Raw genomic sequence first — 23,045 nt, forward strand, 5'->3', positions numbered from 1 at the left:
GCTGGTAGAAGCCCCAGGTAGGGCACGGGACGGCTGCAGGGGACTGGTAGAAGCCCCAGGTAGGGCACGGGACGGCTGCAGGGGGCTGGTAGAAGCCCCAGGTCGGGCATGGGACGGCTGCAGGGGGCTAGTAGAAGCACCCGGTCGTGCACGGGACGACTGCAGGGGACTGGTAGAAGCCCCAGGTCAGGCATGGGCCGACTGAAGGGGACTGGTAGCAGCCCCAGATAGGGCACGGGATGGCTGCAGGGGGCTGGTAAAAGCCCCAGGTCGGGCACGGGATGGCTGCAGGGGGCTGGTAGGAGCCCCAGGTCGGGCACGGGATGGCTGCAGGGGGCTGGTAGGAGCCCCAGGTCGGGCACGGGACAGCTGCAGGGGGCTGGTAGAAGCCCCAGGTCAGGCATGGGCCGACTGAAGGGGACTGGTAGAGGCCCCAGGTCGGGCACGGGACGGCTGCAGGGGGCTGATAGAAGCCCCAGGTCGGGCACGGGACGGCTGCAGGGGGCTGATAGAAGCCCCAGGTCGGGCACGGGACGGCTGCAGGGGGCTGGTAGAAGCCCCAGGTCGGGCACGGGACGGCTGCAGGGGGCTGGTAGAAGCCCCAGGTCGGGCACGGGACGGCTGCAGGGGGCTGGTAGAAGCCCCAGGTCGGGCACGGGACGGCTGCAGGGGGCTGGTAGGAGCCCCAGGTCGGGCACGGGACAGCTGCAGGGGGCTGGTAGAAGCCCCAGGTCGGGCACGGGACGGCTGCAGGATGCTGTTAGGAGCCCCAGGTGAGTGAAACTGAATTTTTTTTTTCCTCCCTAGCTTAAAAGTTCCTCTTTAACACTGCTGGGGAGTTATTCGGCTCGCTCTGCGTCCACCTCACCGAGGTGTACATGGGTACGTATTCTGGATCAACCAGAGGCTTCCCACTACTTGCGCTATAATGTCATGTCCGACTTCCCTCCAGCGCCTGTTAAAACTGTGCAGATCAGGACTTCAGTTCCGTCACTGACACAACAGAATGGACATGTCTGAATGTAAGGTCCGTCACTATGTCTGTTGTGGAAAAGGTGTGCGAATCGGATGTTTTTTTAAGGCAGCAACGGGTTTTAAAATTGTTATCCGTGCGCATTCCTAAAGCTATGCTGACACTGGTCACTTCTATCTTTCTCCAGGATTACAGATGCCCTCTTAAAAGCTGACCCATACATCAAGATAGAAGGCTCAGCAGGCAAGCTCTATAGGATCTCAGAATCTGTAGATGATATGGTGGCGTATACCAAACTCACAGGTGAGTAACTACTGTGACTCAACACTTAGGACCTGATTTATACAGCCACAGCATCTTCCACCACACACTGGGGACCCTATTCCACTAGCTGCGATCTGATTAAAAATAAAGCAGATCGCAGACTGTGCTCATTTCCCACTAGTGAACCCTGTTTTTTCCCCGAACGCAATCGCTGGTTTGCGCGATTCTCGTGCTCTGTTCCCGATGGTTATACGGAGAAATCGTGGGTAGTGGAAAAAGCAGCTTTCACAAACGCAGACGATTGGGCTTGCTAATAGAAAAGGGCCCTAAGGGTATGTTTTCTGGATGCATAACCATCCGATTTTTACATGCCAATTCGCTATCTTTTCCTGTTTTTATCGGCACAAAAAAGTGAATGCAAAAACTGCAAGCGGCATCCGAAAAATTGTAGCACTGCAGTTAATATTTTTACTGGATGCAAATTTTACATCTAATGGAAATGGGCCCATTGAAATGCATTGCTATGCAAATCCATGTGCTGAAAAAACACACAAATTTGCACCTAGTATTGCCTGTTGCCAATGTCAGTTCTTAAGATTGTCTCCAGCAAACAGAAGTCATACTTATCCAGCATCACCCAATCACCATCAGTGCCAGATAACCAAGGATGTACTCTACCTAGATTGACCTGGTCACATGATCACTTTTCTCTTGTTATTAAAGGAGAACTGTAGTGAGAGGTACATGGAGGCTGCCATATTTATTTCCTTTTAAGCAATACCAGTTGCCTGGCAGCCCTGCTGGTCTATTTGGCTGAAGAAGTGTCTGAATCACACCAGAAACAAGAATGCAGCTAATCTTGTCATATCTGTCAAAATTGTCAGAAACACCTGATCTGCTGCATGCTTGTTCGGGGCCTATGGCTGAAAGTATTAGAGGCAGAGGATTAGCAGGATAGCCAGGCAACTGGTATTGCTTAAATGGAAATAAATATGGCTGTCTCCACATACCTCTCACTACAGTTCTCCTTTAAAGAGTAACTGTTAGCCCAAAAAATCAAATTTAAATCTCTATTGCAATGTGTTAAATAGTTTGTAAGGGAGCCAAAAAGGCAATGCTGTAGTTAAAAAGCAATCTTAATTTTTTTACTGTATGACTATCATTCAGCCTTTTCCCCAAGCTCCTAAGGAGGACGCAAGGCCGCATACCAGATACTGCAGATGTCCATGTCTGCCCGACCCCCCTCTTCCCCCCCCCCCCAGGACCAGGTGCCGATGTCTGCCCGAACCCCTCTCCCCGCCCCCCCCCCCCCCCCCCCAGGACTAGGTGCCGATGTCTTCTCACCCCAAAAAGCTGACACGGAGAGAGAGCGGGAGCGGAGTACATCTACACACTTCCAGCACCTGGTCCTGGGGGGGAAAGGGGGAGAGGGGGGTCGGGCAGACATGGGCATGCTCTCTGCAGTATCTGGTATGCGGCCTTGCGTCCTCCTTAGGAGCTTGGGGAAAAGGCTGAATGATAGTCATACAGTAAAAAAATGAGATTGCTTTTTAACTTCAGCATTGCCTTTTTAGCTCTCTTACAAACTATTTAACACATTACAATAGAGATTTAAATTTGATTTTTTTTTGGGCTAACATTTACTCTTTAAAGGGCTCTGTGGCTATAAATTTAAAAAAGTGTCTCTTACCTGGGGCTTCTAACGGCCCCTTTAGGATAACCTGTCCTGCGCCATCACTGAAGAATCCTCAGTTCCCCACCTCTGATCACCTTCCAATAATTCATCTAACTAGACAAATGTCACTGTGGCTGCCTGGCCGTGGCTGCGTGTCCTTGCTCCCGCTTGCATCTCTGGGAGCTTACTGCACAGTATGAAGTTTTCTCGTACTGCACCGGCGCAGTGAGCTCCCGGAGACAGGAGCGAGGACGCGCGCAGCCGACGTGACATTCGTCTAGTTAGACGAATAATTGGAAGGTGACTGGTGGCTGGGAACGCAGGATTCTTCCGTGACGGCGCGGGACAGGTTATCTGCAGGGGGCCGTTAGAAGCCCCAGGTAAGTGACACTTTTTTGTATTTAAAGTCACAGAACACCTTTAATTCAACTTATGCCACCTAGGGTGGGTAAGATTTTTCAGGCTGTAGAATCCTGTGTTTTGTTTTCCTATTCCTCTGTAAAGTGAGTAGGAACATCACCTGATCTCCCAGAGTGCTCGAGGGTGGAAGACTGCATGACATAATAGCCTAGGGTAATCCTCACTGGGAGGGGGTTACATACCAATATACAGTATATACAGTGTTTCTGATGCTAAAACCAGGAAAAAGGTAAAAATAGGTATCCTGAATAATTTATTACATTCTAATATACAGTATGTGATTGGGTTCTTTAAAGGGAACCTAAACTGAGAAGGATATGGATTTTTCCTTTTAAAATAATACCAGTTGCCTGACTCTCCTGCTTATCTTGTGTCTCTAATACTTTTAGATACAGCCCCTGAACAAGCATGCAGATCAGGAGCTCTGACTGAAGTTAGACTGGGTTAGCTGCATGCTTGTTTCAGGTGTGTGATTCAGCCACTACTGCAGCCAAAGAGATCAGCAGGACTGGTATTGTTTAAAAGGAAACGTCCATATCGCTAATTTAAGGTTCCCTTTAATAATTTTAGCTACTTTTTTCTCCTCAGACAACATCTTCCACCAGATCCTGTACTCCAGTGACCCCAACCTGAAGGAGGCCAGAGAGATCCTGCAGAAGGTGGAGCGCAGGGAGCTGTACAAGTATGTGGGACAGACACAGCCCAACTCCCGCAACAAGATTATGCCGGTGAGGCTTACATAAGCACTAAACAAAGCTGAGCCAAACGGTGCCCATACATGACTCCATATTGTGGGCCGACTGACCTCCCGATCCTATAATTTTATCAAATCCAAAGAGAATCCATGTCGCAACATGGCCGCCTGATTGATCCTTTGATAGATTTCCAGGCTGAAATTGGTTGAATGGTTTGATGTGAATGGCAGAAAACCTTGGTCGCCAGGGCTCGATCGAGTATCTGTCGATATCGTTATGACCAACAAACCCCCGGCCAGTGTCACCTCCTAAAAAATGTATGTGAGCCCCCCACCCCCCTGTGCCTGTGTGCAGTGTTCACGGATCACCTATCCGCCGGTGCTACTCCTGGCCTTGACTGGTGTCCAGCGTCCCTGCGAGCGCATGGTCATGAGGCACATGGTAGAGGTACTCCCGGTGCGGCTGAACACCAGAGTAGGCCAAAAGTCGCACCCATGACTGGTGAGCCTTTTACACTGCACACGGACATGGGGGGTGAAGGGGGGGGGGGGGGGGTGGACCTGCAGGGGGTGGCGCTAAAACTATTTCCAATAGATTTAATTTTGAAATCTGGTGGAAATTGGTGTGCAGTGTAGGCAGGCAATAGATCACTCTCTGATCAGATTCGATTAGATTGACCATCTATCGAATGGTCAATCTGGCCATACGCTGAGTGATGTACTGGCTAGTGCACTGGACACAGGAGACAGAGTTTGAATCTCGGCTCTTCCTGTTCAGTAAGCCAGCACCTATTCAGTAAGGAGACCTTGGGCTAGACTCCCTAACTGTTACTGCCTAATGAGCGCACCCTAGTGGCTGCAGCTCTGGAGCTTTGAGTGCACCAAGAGAAAAGCGACACTGAGTCCGCCAAGAGAAAACCACAATATAAATGTTCTGTGTCTTGTCTTAACAGTCTAAATGCATGAAGACTGTTTATGGGTGTTTGTTTAGGCAAATAGAGCTGTTTCATTAGTGCTATTGTATTGTGTGTTCCAGGAGGAGTATGACAAGTTACCAGCCGAATTGGCAAATTCAGTCCCTATAACCAACTCACCGGACATCAGGTTCAATGCAGATGATTTCATTGTGGATGTAAGTCTCCCCATATTTGTATGCAAAGGCTTATTTCCTTTCCAAATCTGGACTTTTTTTTTTCTTTTTTTTTTCTTCAAATTGTTTGTTCAATGTTTTTAAAGCAGACCTAAACTCAGAACTTCCCCTCTGCTCTAAAAGATAAACCGCATAATAACCTTTAGGCCTTGTTCACATTACAAATCGCCAGCGCTATTCAAAGTGCTTTTCGCTTAGAAAAGCGCTTTTGCTCAGCGATTACTTCATTCACTACCTGATGCCAGTCAGGAAGTGAACTCTTTGACCTGGAAAGTAATAAATACAATGTATTTATTCATTAAAGCTATTCAAAGCGGGTTTTTTTTCAAGCGCTTTGCAATTTCCCTATACTATCTACTGAACACAAATGCTCAGAAAATGGTGCAGGAGCTGCGCTTGCGATTCAGTAGAATGCGGATCACTTATATAAGAACGCTCACATAAGCGACCATTGCACTAGCGCTTTCCAGGCGATTTTTGATATTGCCAGAGCTTAAAGAGCAAAATCGCTCTTAGTGTGAACAAGCCCTTAAAGAAAAACATTTCCTTGTTACAGCTGATACATATCCTGCAATTTGCAGTGTGTCTTCTTCCTGCTTTCATGGAAGCAGACATGGGGTTAAAGTCCTGTGTTAACAAATTAGCTGCCCTGCCAAGGCAGCCAGCTGACACAAGATCAAATTACAGTTGTTTTTAATCGATGAGGGGGAATAAGACAGGCTATACTCTCTAAATACATACAGGGTTCCTTTCTCTGTTTTCCTTCTGTCCTGCGCAAGAGTTTAGGTCCATTTTAAGATTATCATGAGGGCTTCTGTTTAAAGGACAACTGAAGCGAGAGGGATATGGAGGCTGCCATAGTTATTTCCTTTTAAGCAATACTAATTGCCTGGCAGCCCTGCTGATCCTCTGTATTTAATCCTTGTAGCCATAGACCCTGAACAAGCATGCAGCAGATCAGGACATTATTGTCAGATCTGACAAGATTAGCTGCATGCCTGTTTCTGGTGTTAATCTTGTCAGATTTGACAAAAAAAACCTGATCTGCTACATGCTTGTTCAGGGTCTATGACTAAAAAGTATTAGAGGCAGAGGATCAGCAGGACAGCCAGGCAATGTGTATTGTTTAGAAGGAAATATGGCAGCCTCCATAGCCCTCTTGCTACAGTTGTTCTTTAATAACACTTGTACGCACACAAGATGTTTTTTTGGTTGCGGTGCTGGGCATTGAGGGAGACTGTTAACAGAAGTGGTGCTACCTCTATATCTTGTGCTGAAATCATCCAGCTCTGACTCATTCTGTATTGGAACAGTAAACTGCCCCTGGGGAAGATGTGAAGGATCAGAGTCTGAGGTGAAAATAAAAAAACAAAAACTGGTACTCCCGAAAGGAGAGGGAAGGCTCTGGGTCCTATAGAGCCCTCACGATCTCCACACGGTCCCCTTGCCCCCCCCCCCCCCCCCCCAAAGGTTCCCCCATTAGCAGTCTACCACCCATGGGCTGGCTTCGGGAGTCTTCAGAAGCACTCAGGCATCTGGAGACGGGCCGCTCCATACTGCACACGTGCAAGTGCCCTCTCTCACGCGTGCGCAGTACAGAGCCGCCGATCTTCAGGAGCCTGTGTGTTCCCAAAGACTTCTGAAGTCTCCAGTGGCGGAGATTCAAACAGAGGAGCCTGCAGGGGAATGTGGACAACGTGGGGAGAACGGGAAGGTTCTATAGGACCCAGAGCCTTCCCTCTCCTTAGGTGACTTGCTTTAAGGGCTCTGCCTCTGACACAGGAGACCTGGGTTCAAATCTCAGCTCTTCCTGTTAAGTAAGCCAGCACCTATTCAGTAAAGAGACCTTGGACAAGACTCCCCAACACCGCTACTGCCTATAGAGCGCGTCCTAGTGGCTGCAGCTCTGGTGCTTTGAGTCCGCCAGGAGAAGAACGCAATATAAATGTTCTGTGTCTTGTCACTAAGGTGTCCTTCCCAGTTTTTCTCTATAAAATATTTCTTCCACCCCCAAATATTCCTTCCATGCGTATTCTCATTTTATAACAGTGTTCCTGTGTCTGCTTCCTTATTGTTGCCGATGACAGGTAATCCACATGGACTATGGAATGAAGGAGCAGAATCCTATTAACAATGTCCGGTTTTACTGCAAGTCCGATCCAAGCAAAGCCATCAGAATCACCAAAGACCAGGTGAGCTTTTGCATTCTGTGTGTAAAATTGTAATCTCAGTAGTAAGCAGTGTATGTAGAGTGCACTCATCACATTGTTTCCAAAGGATGAACCTTGATGCAGGGTACACGCGATGCAATTTCCTGTCAGATGGACGGGCAACCTGACGGGAAGTTGTGTGTTTACTTGTCCAAACTGCTCCTGATCGATAATGGGATCGATTTTCATGCCATAACTTCACAAAATTGATAAAGATCGGGAGAAGATCGGACAAGTTAGAAATTGGAGCAGTGCTTTTCGGTGCTGCTAGATTTAGGCGCAGCCAGCGCTGCCATAGACTATAATGGGAATCGGTCTATAGCGGCGCTGAGTGAGTAACGTCGGCTCAGTCAGAAGACAGAGCCGAGGTTGCTTAAAAACACAGTAATTCGGCCTCCAGTAATCGCTGGAAGCCAAATTATTTCATTCCCCCACTATCCATGGCGGCCTGGAGGGGGAATAGTAATTAAAACAGCCCGGACTTGTGCAGAAGCAGGATCAGCCATATACCGGCTGTATCCTGCACCCAAGTCTACCGGCGCCGATGTACTCGTTAGAAATAATCAGTGAGACCCTGAGGTGTGTACTTAGCATTAAAGAGATAGGGCTTTAAAAAAAAAATATACGTACCTTTCTCCAGCCCCCTCTGACCTGATTGCTCCCTCATCTTCGTCCTCCGCCTCTTCGTTCTTCCGCAATTGGCCCCAGAATGTCCTTAGTTCCGGGCCTACTGCGCACGTGCGGCCGTGTGCGCTCTTGTTGCCTGGACGACGGGATCATGGTGGGAAGTGCGCACAACCGGACTGTGTCTGCACCAACTGGACGACTTACCGGGGCATTTGCGGACGAACCAGACGGCGAGGACAATGTCCGTGGTGTACTGTGCCGGTGCAGAACTACTGCGCCAGGGCAGTACAACGCGGACATCGTGGGCTTGATTGACAGCGGCGCTCGCGCTGGCGCACACCCTATTACACCCTAAATTAGCCCTAGACAACGATACATACACTACACAATACATACACTACACAATACATACATAGACATATGACTATGGTAGGAACTAGATTGTGAGCCCCTCTGAGGGGAAAGTACAGTGCTGAGGAAGATGGCGGCGCTATATAAATACTAAATAACAACTGAAGAAGCTTGGATTACATTACTTTATAGGTTTCTGCTATAAGATCCAGTGGAAGCTGGTGTCTTCATCTGGGAGGAGGGGGGTCTTGTGTAACTTGCCATAACACTGGGTTGACTGGCCACCTTTGTTCTGCTGGTGACCTTCTGAGTGGACAACTCTTGTAGGGCTTTATGGCAGCTCTTAGGAAATCCTTTGTCATGCTGATTAGTGCTGTGTAAACACATGGAGGACATCAGCTTTCAGGTGGACTCAGCAGAGCTGTTTAATTACAGAGAATTACAGGTTTATGAGCACTCTTGTGCTTCATGCTTCTTGCTTTTACTGATTGTTGTTTAGATAATTCAGAGGAAGAAAAGATGCAGAGCTCAGATAGTGAGGTTTATAGGGGAGTGTTTCTCCCCAGAGAATTTCCGTGACCTTCCTTGAGTGGGTCAGTAGTTCTGGCCAGCACTTATCTGTGTGTTTATAGTCCTAGCAAAAAGTTTTAAATCAGGTTGATACCATTTATTGGCTAACTTAGAGATGGATAAACAGTGAGCTTTCGACTTATAAAAAGCCTTCCTTGGACTGGTTCCTCAATAGTCCTAGGATTGTGCAGTTACAGGGGTCATGCAAGCCAAAAGGACAGAACATATCAGAGCATTGTAATACTAGTGACTCAATGCCAGGCTTCAGTAGATAGCCAAGTCCATGACAGGCATTTCTTGGCATTGACTGATGCATACAGATACATTTAGGCACGACTATAGTTGCAAAGAACTGGGCGCCAGCTGTATCGGGTAGTAGAATATCGGCAAATTAACAGATATTCTACTCTTGGGCCCTGTTCACACTTGTGTTTTTTTTAAAAACGGACCGGATCCGAACCGGACCCGTACGGTTCCTATCCGGATCCGGTCCGTTTGCATACGTTTTTCATCAGGTATGAATACGGCTGAGATGCGGATCCGTTTTTTTAAAGAGACACACTATATTAAATTCCTGGGGTCTGAGAGGTCAGCAGAAGCGCAGGGGTCATTAGAGCTTGACGTGTGCAGACCATCCTTGGGTACAGAGACTGTAGAATTAGGTCCTCCGCTGTGTAGGGCCTCACCTCCACGTCCGACATACTGCCAAACAGCTCCAGCACAAACTCACTGCTGCTCCACTCCAGAAATGCTGGGCCCATGTGTCCCCATCCAAAATGGCCGCCATAGAAAACGCATAGGAAGTGGGGTAGAACGTCCTGTTTTTATAGCCAGTGTGTTCTGTGCTTTCCCATTGGTTTCTATTGCCGGATGGTGCAGTCAGGCTCCGGTCCGGGTGCGTCGGCCGGATGATCCGGACCAAAAAATAGAGCATGTTGGAAAAGTGTCCGGATCCGGTCCATACGGAACGGACACGTGTGTACGGCTGCATAGACTTTGCATTGCTATGCTGAACGTCCGTTCCGTTTTGTACAGTATACGGTCCGGATCCGGCCCGGCGAATCCAGACAGCGAACGCTAATGTGAACCGGGCCTAAACTGCAAATTACCATAGTGAGATATCTAACTGATACCAATCTTTTACTACAGCTAGACCTACAAACTAAACCCTATCTGGTACTGATCCGTTAGCCGGGCGCATCCGGCAGGTGGCGCTGTTGCTCATTCCAATGATAATTACTTCACGTAACAAAACTGTGAATGTAAACGCTGCGGGTGGCGCTAATTGCATTCCTAGTTAAGATAACAATATGTGGATTAAAAAAGTGATTTAATTAAATGAGAAATAAGCCGGCGGCAATGTAACAGATCAAGCCGCCGGCTTCGTGTCCCGCTCTCCTCCCCCCTTGCCCTCTCTCGTATAGAGCACTGGGGGGGGGGGACATGCGTGTCCCCCCAGAGTCGTTTGTCGCGGCAGGGAATCCTGCCTGTTTTATTGCGACAAACTGCTCTGGGGGGACACGAGTACCCCCCCCCCCCCCCCCAGGGCTGCCAGTGTTCTATACGAGAGAGGGCAAGGGGGAGGAGAGCGAGACACGAAGCCGCTGGTTTGATCTGTTACATTGCCGCCGGCTTATTTCTCATTTAATTAAAGGGGAACGTCAGCCTAAACAAACATACTGTCATTAAGTTACATTAGTTATATTAAAATAGGCATTATATTCTCTTTACAACAGAGAGAGAAAATATGTGCTTCAACCATGTGAACCTGACAAATCTGGCTTTGCAAATTTGGCCTATTGGCTAATCACGAGACATTGCTCATGCAAATAAGCATTTGCTTTCGCATGCCTAAATATGCAGGGTCAAAAACCAAAAACCGCAAAACAATCGCCCTGCGGGAATCAGTTCATGCTATACAGCACTATCCAGGGGCGCCACGAGGAGGCTTCCCATTGCCCCCATACAACCGGGGGGCCGCGGGGGTCCCAGGCACTCTCACCGCCTGGAACCCACACAGCGGCACCCCGGAGGCGGAGGCTGTGGGGTGCAGGCGATCTCCCCAACGTGATCAGCGCCGGGAAGAGCCGCCCGCACACACCTCCCAGAGTTAAAAACAGGCACTTACCTTGGCGTCTATTGCGTTCTGCTATATGCGCATAACCTGGGCGCGACACATAAGGGGAGGACAGGCGCAAATAGCCTGCTCCAGGGCTCACACCTCCTAAAACAAGCCACTCACCACCTGCCTCCAAAGAAAAGAAATGCAATGCTAATTACAACAGAGAGAGAAAATGTGTGCTTCAACCATGTGAACCTGACAAATCTGGCTTTGCAAATTTGGCCTATTGGCTAATCACGAGACATTGCTCATGCAAATAAGCATTTGCTTTCGCATGCCTAAATATGCAGGGTCAAAAACCAAAAACCGCAAAACAATCGCCCTGCGGGAATCAGTTCATGCTATACAGCACTATCCAGGGGCGCCACGAGGAGGCTTCCCATTGCCCCCATACAACCGGGGGGCCGCGGGGGTCCCAGGCACTCTCACCGCCTGGAACCCACACAGCGGCACCCCGGAGGCGGAGGCTGTGGGGTGCAGGCGATCTCCCCAACGTGATCAGCGCCGGGAAGAGCCGCCCGCACACACCTCCCAGAGTTAAAAACAGGCACTTACCTTGGCGTCTATTGCGTTCTGCTATATGCGCATAACCTGGGCGCGACACATAAGGGGAGGACAGGCGCAAATAGCCTGCTCCAGGGCTCACACCTCCTAAAACAAGCCACTCACCACCTGCCTCCAAAGAAAAGAAATGCAATGCTAATTACAACAGAGAGAGAAAATGTGTGCTTCAACCATGTGAACCTGACAAATCTGGCTTTGCAAATTTGGCCTATTGGCTAATCACGAGACATTGCTCATGCAAATAAGCATTTGCTTTCGCATGCCTAAATATGCAGGGTCAAAAACCAAAAACCGCAAAACAATCGCCCTGCGGGAATCAGTTCATGCTATACAGCACTATCCAGGGGCGCCACGAGGAGGCTTCCCATTGCCCCCATACAACCGGGGGGCCGCGGGGGTCCCAGGCACTCTCACCGCCTGGAACCCACACAGCGGCACCCCGGAGGCGGAGGCTGTGGGGTGCAGGCGATCTCCCCAACGTGATCAGCGCCGGGAAGAGCCGCCCGCACACACCTCCCAGAGTTAAAAACAGGCACTTACCTTGGCGTCTATTGCGTTCTGCTATATGCGCATAACCTGGGCGCGACACATAAGGGGAGGACAGGCGCAAATAGCCTGCTCCAGGGCTCACACCTCCTAAAACAAGCCACTCACCACCTGCCTCCAAAGAAAAGAAATGCAATGCTAATTACAACAGAGAGAGAAAATGTGTGCTTCAACCATGTGAACCTGACAAATCTGGCTTTGCAAATTTGGCCTATTGGCTAATCACGAGACATTGCTCATGCAAATAAGCATTTGCTTTCGCATGCCTAAATATGCAGGGTCAAAAACCAAAAACCGCAAAACAATCGCCCTGCGGGAATCAGTTCATGCTATACAGCACTATCCAGGGGCGCCACGAGGAGGCTTCCCATTGCCCCCATACAACCGGGGGGCCGCGGGGGTCCCAGGCACTCTCACCGCCTGGAACCCACACAGCGGCACCCCGGAGGCGGAGGCTGTGGGGTGCAGGCGATCTCCCCAACGTGATCAGCGCCGGGAAGAGCTGGGAGGTGTGTGCGGGCGGCTCTTCCCGGCGCTGATCACGTTGGGGAGATCGCCTGCACCCCACAGCCTCCGCCTCCGGGGTGCCGCTGTGTGGGTTCCAGGCGGTGAGAGTGCCTGGGACCCCCGCGGCCCTCCTCGTGGCGCCCCTGGATAGTGCTGTATAGCATGAACTGATTCCCGCAGGGCGATTGTTTTGCGGTTTTTGGTTTTTGACCCTGCATATTTAGGCATGCGAAAGCAAATGCTTATTTGCATGAGCAATGTCTCGTGATTAGCCAATAGGCCAAATTTGCAAAGCCAGATTTGTCAGGTTCACATGGTTGAAGCACACATTTTCTCTCTCTGTTGTAATTAGCATTGCATTTCTTTTCTTTGGAGGCAGGTGGTGAGTGGCTTGTTTTAGGAGGTGTGAGCCCTGGAGCAGGCTATTTGCGCCTGTCCTCCCCTTATGTGTCGCGCCCAGGTTATGCGCATATAGCAGAACGCAATAGACGCCAAGGTAAGTGCCTGTTTTTAACTCTGGGAGGTGTGTGCGGGCGGCTCTTCCCGGCGCTGATCACGTTGGGGAGATCGCCTGCACCCCACAGCCTCCGCCTCCGGGGTGCCGCTGTGTGGGTTCCAGGCGGTGAGAGTGCCTGGGACCCCCGCGGCCCCCCGGTTGTATGGGGGCAATGGGAAGCCTCCTCGTGGCGCCCCTGGATAGTGCTGTATAGCATGAACTGATTCCCGCAGGGCGATTGTTTTGCGGTTTTTGGTTTTTGACCCTGCATATTTAGGCATGCGAAAGCAAATGCTTATTTGCATGAGCAATGTCTCGTGATTAGCCAATAGGCCAAATTTGCAAAGCCAGATTTGTCAGGTTCACATGGTTGAAGCACACATTTTCTCTCTCTGTTGTAATTAGCATTGCATTTCTTTTCTTTGGAGGCAGGTGGTGAGTGGCTTGTTTTAGGAGGTGTGAGCCCTGGAGCAGGCTATTTGCGCCTGTCCTCCCCTTATGTGTCGCGCCCAGGTTATGCGCATATAGCAGAACGCAATAGACGCCAAGGTAAGTGCCTGTTTTTAACTCTGGGAGGTGTGTGCGGGCGGCTCTTCCCGGCGCTGATCACGTTGGGGAGATCGCCTGCACCCCACAGCCTCCGCCTCCGGGGTGCCGCTGTGTGGGTTCCAGGCGGTGAGAGTGCCTGGGACCCCCGCGGCCCCCCGGTTGTATGGGGGCAATGGGAAGCCTCCTCGTGGCGCCCCTGGATAGTGCTGTATAGCATGAACTGATTCCCGCAGGGCGATTGTTTTGCGGTTTTTGGTTTTTGACCCTGCATATTTAGGCATGCGAAAGCAAATGCTTATTTGCATGAGCAATGTCTCGTGATTAGCCAATAGGCCAAATTTGCAAAGCCAGATTTGTCAGGTTCACATGGTTGAAGCACACATTTTCTCTCTCTGTTGTAATTATTATATTCTCTTACCCACCCTGTTTTAAAGAGTAACTGTTAGCCCAAAAAATCAAATTTAAATCTCTATTGCAATGTGTTAAATAGTTTGCAAGGGAGCCAAAAAGGCAATGCTGAAGTTAAAAAGCAATCAAATTTTTTTGGAAGTGCGTAGATGTACTCTGCTTCCGCTCTCTCTCGGTGTCAGCTTTTTGGGGTGAAAAGATATCGGCACCTGGTCCTGGGGGGTCGGGCAGACATCGGCTCTTGGTCCAGGGGGGGAGAGGGGGTCGGGCAGACATCGGCACCTGGTCCTGGGGGGGGAGAGGGGGTCAGGCAGACATGGGCATGCTCTGCAGTATCTGTTATGCGGCCTTGCGGCCTCCTTAGGAGCTTGGGGAAAAGGCTGAATGATAGTCACACAACAAAAAAATTAGATTGCTTTTTAACTTCAGCATTGCCTTTTTGGCTCCCTTGCAAACTATTTAACACATTGCAATAGAGATTTAAATTTGATTTTTTGGGCTAACAGTTACTCTTTAAAAGAACAGGCAAATGTTTGTGATTAGATGGGGGCAGCCATCTTTTTCATGGGGGCAGCCATCTTTTTGGTTGAAAGGAGGGGACAGGGAGCGTGAGACACAGTTCCAACTGTCCTGTGTCCTGATAACCCCTCCTAGCTGCACGCGCTATGCTTCAAATCTCAGATTCAAAATAAAAAAAATAGAAAAATTGCCCCAACACAGCAGGAGAACAGCATCAGAAATCCCATCATGCTTTGCACAGCATCAAGGAAAAAATGCCCGGGCAGTTTTCTTCTGTGCAGCTAATAATGAGGCTTGGGTAAGAAAAACAAAGTTCTGATGCTGTGAAACTGTTAAAGAAACACCAAGCCTTTTCAGTGCTGCTGAGTAGATTTTTAGTCTGGAGGTTCACTTTAACCACTTGCCGACCGCGCACTCATAACGCGCGTCGGCAAAGTGGCAGCTGCAGGACCAGCGACGCAGTTCTGCGTCGCCGGCTGCAGGCTAATTAATCAGGAAGCAGCCGCTCGCGCGATCGGCTGCTTCCTGTCAATTCACGGCGGGGGGCTCCGTGAATAGCCTGCGGGCCGCCGATCGCGGCTCGCAGGCTAAATGTAAACACAAGCGGAAATAATCTGCTTTGTTTACATTCGTACAACGCTGCTAACAGTAGCAGCGTTGTACCAGATCAGCGATCCCCGGCCAATCAGCGGCCGGGGGTCACTGTCACATGACAGGCAGGAGCCTGTTAGAGGCTGCACAGGACAGATCCGTTCATGTGCAGCCTCTGATCTCTGGGGAAGGGAGGTAGGAGAGGGAGGGGGGAATGTCGCCGCGGAGGGGGGCTTTGAGGTGCCCCCCCCCCGCAAACCTCAGGCAGGCAGGAGCGATCAGACCCCCCCTGCACATCATCCCCATAGGGGGGAAAAAAGGGAGGCGATCTGGTCGCTCTGCCTGCTACCTGATCTGTGCTGGGGGCTGCAGAGCCCACCCAGCACAGATCACAGAATACAGCGCTGGTCCTTAAGGGGGGTTAAAGCGTGGGTCCTCAAGTGGTTAAATCACTTTTTTAATACACATATTGTTACTAGGAATGCAATTAGCGCCACCCGCGGCGTTTACATTCACAGTTTTGTTACATGAAGTAATTATCATTGGAATTAGGGCCCGTGCAGACTGCACGCATTTCCAGCCGCGTTTTGAAAACGCGTGCAGGAGGCCGACACGCACGACATCAGACAGTGCATAGAGTGCACTGTCTGATGTTCACACTGCATGCGTTCAGGACCTGTGCGGTCCGGGAACGCATGCTGCACGCAGATTTTGTCAAAACGCGTGGCTGTCCCATTCACTTTTCAGTGATGGGATCAGCCACGCAACGCACACAAACGCGGATGGCGTGCGTTCGTACGCGTTGCGGTCCGCACACGTTCCGTACGCATGGCCATCCGCATTTGTGATCTGAACGGGCCCTTAGCAACAACAGCGCCACCTGCCGGATGCGCCCGGATAACGGATAAGTACCCCCTATATTTACAAATGCTTTAAACACCGTCCGGTATGCATAACTTTAAACGATCCCCCCAGGTCTGACTTAAAAACTGCCCACGCCTAACCTCAAGGTCCCATTTCCACTATAGCGAATCTGCATGCGTTTTCTGCATGCAGAGTCGCATAGCCAATTCTAGTAAATGGGCCTGTTTCCACTTGTCAGGAAATCTGTGCAGTTTGCTGTGCAGTTTGCTGTGCAGGAAAAATCTGCATAGCAGAGCCATCAGAATTCGTGTGCGATTCGCATGCAATGTAATTAATAGGAAATTCGTATGTGTTTTCGCTATGCAAATTTTCCATGCGAATTTGCGTATGTTTTTGCCTAAAATCAATGTAAAAGCACACAGGCACTGGCATGGCTAAATTCGCATACATACAAAAATACACAAAAACGTGCGCGAATTCACGTTTAAATTTGCATACAAAACCCGTATGAATTCTCATCTGCATGCTAATTAGTTTACGCATTTTCCGCAACAAATTTGCACCGCACCAGTGGAAACAGGCCCTAAAATGCCCCCTATGGATGGCTAACCTTAAAGGACACCCGAAATGAAAGAAACAATTATATATCTACCTTCTCCTAATGGTGCCCATACACGATACAATAAAAACGTTTGATTTTCCCGTTTATTCGATCTAAATGATCAAATCGAATGAAAGTTGAAAATTTTTATTTTTTTCGATCAAGAAATTCGAACGATTATCCCGTTTTTTTTTTTCGAGAAAAATCTGATGAGACATGCTGGAAAAATCTTTATATTCGGTCTACCGGAATAATCGAACTAAATTATCTAATTGAAAAAAAAAATGAAAAATTGTACCATGTATGGCAACCTTAAAAATGACTTTTTAAGATATTCCAGGGTTTTATTTTATGTTTAAATCTACTTTTTAAGTATAGGTGGCAGAAGAGGTTAGTCTCTTGTCCTCATTGAATGTTTTGTTTCTGACTTATGCCATTGGACATCCTCTCCTCACCCAGGTCTCACAACTGTTGCCAGAGAAGTTTGCTGAACAGGTCATCCGAGTTTACTTCAAGCTGACAGACGAGAAGAGCCTGGAGGCTGCCAGGAGATACTTCATACAGTGGTGCATGGACAGAGACTTCTCCAAACCTCAGGTCTGTGACTGCAGTACAACTAGTGGCTGCTTCTGTTTCCTCTGCTTCCTTCCTTCCGCTCTAGAGACTAACCCTCCCACCGCAAATTAATCCACCAAAGTATTCTGATCTGTGTGTTTTGTACTAGAGGCTGTAGTTTGTAACTTATTTAACAATAAATGTATTCAGCAGTTTTTCTCTTTTGTTTTTTATAGACCTATAAACAGCGGGAAATACTTTATTTTCTGGCGTATAAGACTACTTTTTAACCCTTAAAAATCTTATGAAAAGTTGGGGGTCGTCTTATACGCCGGGTGTCATTGATGCCAGCGATATGCGCTGCTGATATGCGATGCGTGTATGCGACATGCTGATGTTTGATTACCAGGTGCTGGAGAATTGGGTGATCGCCGCATATGCGTGGGGGGGGGGCTCACTGCTCACGCTGCAAGGTCTGGGGCGCCCAGGTTGTGGAAGAAAGAGTATGCGCTGTGCCGCCCTATGCTGTTACCGCCTCTCAGATCTCGCTGCTGAGGACTGTAGTGAAGCGGCGCAGGCGCACATGTAGGAGATCTCAGAGGCAGAGAAGGAGGTAAATAGGATACAAGGGTGGGCCAGACAGGGGAAAGAGGCGTGTTTTGTGGGCACAGCGCAAGCTATTCTTCCATACCGCTCTGATAAACAGGTAGGCAAGGAGAGCTGACCAATCCACTTAGGGAGAGGGAAAGTTGACCAATCCAACCAGCCTATATACGGTTATATACTGGGTACCACATACAGTACAGTACAGCACAGCACCAGTTCATACATAGCACCAGTATATGTTTTTTTTATTTTTTTATTTGATGTGCATTGGAAGAGGGGTAGTCTTATACAACGAGTATATCCCAGACTCTATATTTTAACTGGATAAGTTGGGAGGTCCTCTTATACGCCCTGTTGTCTTATATAATATACGGTATGTAAGTGCTTTAAGCGGACTTGAACTCTGGCACAGCACACACTGAAAATTCTTTATTCCACGTATAGTTTCTGAAGAAATTAATTGCTCTGTGTCCTTTGCCTGTTTTTGCTGGATCAAAGTGTCTAATTAGTTCTTATCAGCAGCTGTGAATAGACTGCAGGAGCTCTGCCAAGCCAGCTTTCCCTGTACAGTAAACACTGAAGCTCTATTACACTTTTTTAATGCACAATCTGATCCAGGTCTACGGATGATAGATAACACCTCTGCGTCCAATGTGCACGACATTCTTAGTGGATTCACAACAGCTCTGCGTGGAGTGCATATGTATAATACAGGACTGTCCCTGATAAGGCGGAACCAGCAGGGATCATCTGATGCCGGATACATGTGCTTGCTGGTAGATTGAAAAACTGGTTTAAAGTGAACCCGTGCTGAGAAGTGATATGGAGGCTGCCATATTTATTTCTTGTTAAACAATACTAGTTGCCTGGCATCTTTGCTGATCTATTTGGCTGCAGTAGTGGCTAAATTACACCAGAAACAAGCATGCAGCTAATCTTGTCAGTTCTGACAATATTGACAGAAACTCAAGAACTGCATATGCTTGTTCAGGGTCTATGGTTAAAAGTATTAGAGGCAAAGTATCAGTAGGACAACAGGCAACCGGCATTGCTTAAAAGGAAACAAATATGACCGCCTCCGGATATCTCTCATCTCGGGTTCACTTTAAACAGCACAAACCTCCCCCCAAATACTTACTGAGCCTCCAGCGTCATCTAGCAGCCTTCATGCAACACCTAGCTGGCTCCTAGCGGCTTTCCACCTTCCCTCCACCTTCCCCCATGCACGGAAGGCGGCAGGTCACGCTGACTTGCATGCACAGATTCTGTTAGGTGCTGCAGGAAGGCTGCTAGAAATCACTGGAGGCTTGGTAAGTATTTAAACCCCTTGGGGACCAGCCATTTAAACCCTGCTTTGGGACCAGATTTAGTTGCCTGGCTCAGGTCCCTCCAGTTTAGATAGCCAGACATAGCTACTGCCAGTATAGATAGTCAGGCAAGGGTGTCCCCGGTACAGGCAGCCTTAATTACTCACCTCCCTGGGTCCTGCGATGAGCAGCTCTCCCCGGCATGCAGCCTCTTACTGCCGCTTAAGTTCCGTGACCCGGCTTGATGATGTCATCAAGCCGAGACCCAGGACTTAGTGACAGAGTGAGGCTGCATGCTAGCCTCACTCTGTCATCCGCCGCTCTTCAGTGATCACTACGATTGGTGGCGATCGTAGTGATCAGGAGCCAGTCACCATGGCTCCTGATCAGTGAGCAGAGATGTCGGCTGTCATATGACAGCTTAATCTCCCCTCTCGGATGCTCACGATCGCGGCCGGACTTTGAGGACGTTTGTGTGGCTGCATGCTGATGACATGACGTAACTGTGGATGTAACTCTAACTAACTTCCTTGGTCCCGAAAGGGTTAAAAGCCTCAAAACCCACTCAAAACAAAGTCCCTGTTATCCCCTCAGGCATGCTGGTGTTCGTTGAGACTTCTGCTTGCTGGAGTTCCAGATAACGGGGACTTTGCTGTACTACTGTATAACCCCCAATTTAAGAACATATCAAATTCTTTAATTTTATAAGCAAAAAAGGAATTTATACATTTGCATACAAAATTTGCATAACTTTGCATCTCATTGACCATCCCTACTAGTGACGACTACACATCAGGCTTTATTCTTACAGCAAGTGGGGGAGGGGAGGGGGGCCCTAAAAGTGCATTAACCTTTCTAATAATAAACATGCTTTAAGATCTTACACTTACTATATTGATGTGTAAAAGGCGCTCATCAAGCGGCCACCAGCGAGTCCTCTCTAGCTGCTAGTTTGGAGAGAGATGTCTCACTGGTGGGGGCTGGGCGCACAAAGCCGTCTGACGTCACTACACGTTTCGGCGTTGTCCACACCTTCTTCTGGACACCAGAAGGCGTGGAACAACGCCGAACCACGTAGTGATGTCAGACAGCTTTGTGCGCCCAGCCCCCGCTGGTGAGACGTCTCTCTCCAAACTCCATCTCGCTGTCAGCCCTGGCCAGTCGTAGCAGCTAGAGAGGACTTGCTGGTGGCCGCTTGATGAGCGCCTTTTACACATCAATATAGTAAGTGTAATATTGTAAAGCGTGTTTATTATTAGAAAGGTTATTGCACTATTAGAGCGCTCCAAGCCGCCCCCCCCCCCCCTTTTGGTGTCTTTTCCATTAGCCACTGGCGCCACCCAGTTAAGGGAGCTGCTCCAAATGCAAAACACCCATCACAAAGGGCTATAGCAGTTCATCACTCAGCGCAAGTTGTTACCCCTTGTTTTTATTCTTACAGCAGAGATGTTCTTTATTATACATTATATATAAACGATTCCTGTTTACACAGATATACAGTCACAATCAGATATGCATATCTTATTTTAAAAATACAGTGACTGCTTTATTGCAGCAGCACAAATAACATTTTTTTTATTGGTTTTATTTCATTTTTGTGGACTAAGCAGTGCTATTACATATACATACATATACAAGTTATTCATGATAACTATTCTCTTAGAAATAGAACATTTTATAATAATTTCGCTTTTAATTATAGTTTAAATTTATTAGGAGTCAGTCAGTGCATTTTGTTCCCGACTTCAACTCCGGGTACCCCAAATTGCTCCAACTCCGATTCCAAAGCCCTGCTCTGTACAGTGTATGGAGCAAGGCGCACTGCCTGTGACTGTACAGTGTATGGGGCAAGTCGCTCTGCCAGTGACTCTGTACAGTGTATGGAGCAAGTCACTCTACCTGTGACCCTGTACAGTGTATGGAGCAAGTTACTTTGCCAGTGACTCTGTACAGTGTATGGAGCAAGTCACTCTACCTGTGACCCTGTACACTGTATGGAGCAAGTTACTTTGCCAGTGACTCTGTACAGTGTATGGGGCAAGTCACTCTGCCCGTGACTCTGTACAGTGTATGGAGCAAGTCACTCTACCTGTGACCCTGTACAGTGTATGGAGCAAGTCACTCTGCCCGTGACTCTGTACAGTGTATGGAGCAAGTCACTCTTTCCGTGACTCTGTACAGTGTATGGAGCAAGTCACTCTGCCAGTGACTCTGTACAGTGTATGGAGCCATTCACTTGGCCCATGCTTATAATGCATGCTCAGTTTCTGTAATGCAGCCATAGGTTTAATGAGAAGCGGTATTGCAGAAAAGTTCCCCAGTTCAGGGAAAGAAGTTCCTGTTTTACTTGCATGAGAGATGATGGGCTAACACAATGGCATGTGTACAGCCTTAACCTGCTCCTCTATTGATGATTTCCTATACACTGCTACAAGATTTCTCCAGAGCTGTTCACACTCTCTTGAACTCTGCAACAGGCTTGCTTCTTCCTCTTAACACATTCAGACATGCCATAAAAATGTGCACTGGAGAGAGACAGCACCACACATAAAACACCATTAAAAGTATGTTTATAATAAAGCAGGTCAGGGGTACTTTAAGAAAAACAAAAGTTTGCTTTCCTAAAACAGAAAGAATCTGCGATAATTCAGGTTGGAGTGAGCTCTGAGATGTCTCCCAGAGCAACACTGCTGAATATATGAAAATTAACCATTGTACCCTTAGATGCTAAACACACCTCCAGAACCGCTGGAATGCAATGATGTGTCAGTTTGTTAATTTGTACAGAGCCATAATAATCCAACATGCATACAGACTGTTTCGGATTGTTTGATCCTCATCAGTGCATGGCATGGATAATTTTTTGGCTCTATGGAGTAGGGCTTGTATATCTGAGAGGTACAGACTAGTGATGGGTCGTTCACGAACGAGCCGGCTCTTTGCTGTGAACGACAAGAGCCGGCTCTCAGTTTTGAAAGAGCCTCAGCCACCCCACACAGCTCTGATTTGCTGTGTAATAAAGGGCGCTGAGGCATGCTGGGAGATGTAGTCCTTCTCTTGCAGCTTGTAGGAGTGTATGGGGCGGAGCAGAGCAGTAGCAGGAGGGATTGCCCCAGTCAGCGAAGCAGTCAGGAGTTGTCATGGAGACTGGGGCGGGGCTTTTCCTCCGATTCTGAGTGGTGTCCAGTAATATTTAATGAAGAGCCGATTGAGAGCCGTAAGAGCCGGCTCTTTAATGGGAGCCGATTCAGAAGAGCCGATTCTCCGAGAAGAGCCGGAATTCCCATCACTAGTACAGACTAACCAGCAAGCTCATGGTGACCCAGAACTCATTGGAGTGTGTAAGGGACTACAATGGTCCTAAAAGCCCCCTTACTAAGATGTTAAGAAAAACAAAAGTTTGCTTTCCTAAAACAGAAAGAATTTGCGATAATTCAGGTTGGAGTGAGCTTGAGACGTCTCCCAGAGCAACACTGCTGAATATATGCAAATTAACCATTGTACCCTTAGAAGCTAAACACACCTCCAGAACCGCTGGAATGCAATGTGTCAGCTTGTTAATTTGTACAGAGCCATAATAATCCAACATGCATAGTCTGTTTCGGATTGTTTGATCCTCATCAGTGCATGGCATGGATTAATTTGGCTCTATGGAGTAGGGCTTGTATATCCGAGAGGTACAGACTAACCAGCAAGCTCATGGTGAACCAGAACTCATTGGAGTGTGTAAGGGACTACAATGGTCCTAAAAGCCCCCTTACTAAGATGTTAAGAAAAACAAAAGTTTGCTTTCCTAAAACAGAAAGAATTTGCGATAATTCAGGTTGGAGTGAGCTTGAGACGTCTTTAAGTTTGAGAAAATGGGATGACATACAT

At 48.3% G+C, this 23,045-nt stretch overlaps 1 protein-coding gene across 1 annotated transcript in view; it reads left to right on the forward strand.

The window, feature by feature from the left end:
- The window catches only part of LOC137542046 (deoxynucleoside triphosphate triphosphohydrolase SAMHD1-like), a 90,183-nt gene that overhangs the window by 58,254 nt on the left and 8,884 nt on the right, over positions 1 to 23,045 (forward strand). Inside the window, exons 11-15 of the mRNA XM_068263653.1 lie at positions 1,161 to 1,276; positions 3,921 to 4,060; positions 5,063 to 5,158; positions 7,264 to 7,368; positions 17,161 to 17,298. Coding sequence (XP_068119754.1) covers positions 1,161 to 1,276; positions 3,921 to 4,060; positions 5,063 to 5,158; positions 7,264 to 7,368; positions 17,161 to 17,298 — 595 coding nt within the window. The remainder of the gene's footprint in view (positions 1 to 1,160; positions 1,277 to 3,920; positions 4,061 to 5,062; positions 5,159 to 7,263; positions 7,369 to 17,160; positions 17,299 to 23,045) is intronic.

This window comes from Hyperolius riggenbachi, chromosome 12 (assembly GCF_040937935.1).
Source record: "Hyperolius riggenbachi isolate aHypRig1 chromosome 12, aHypRig1.pri, whole genome shotgun sequence".
In the NCBI taxonomy this organism is placed as follows: Eukaryota; Metazoa; Chordata; class Amphibia; order Anura; family Hyperoliidae; genus Hyperolius; species Hyperolius riggenbachi.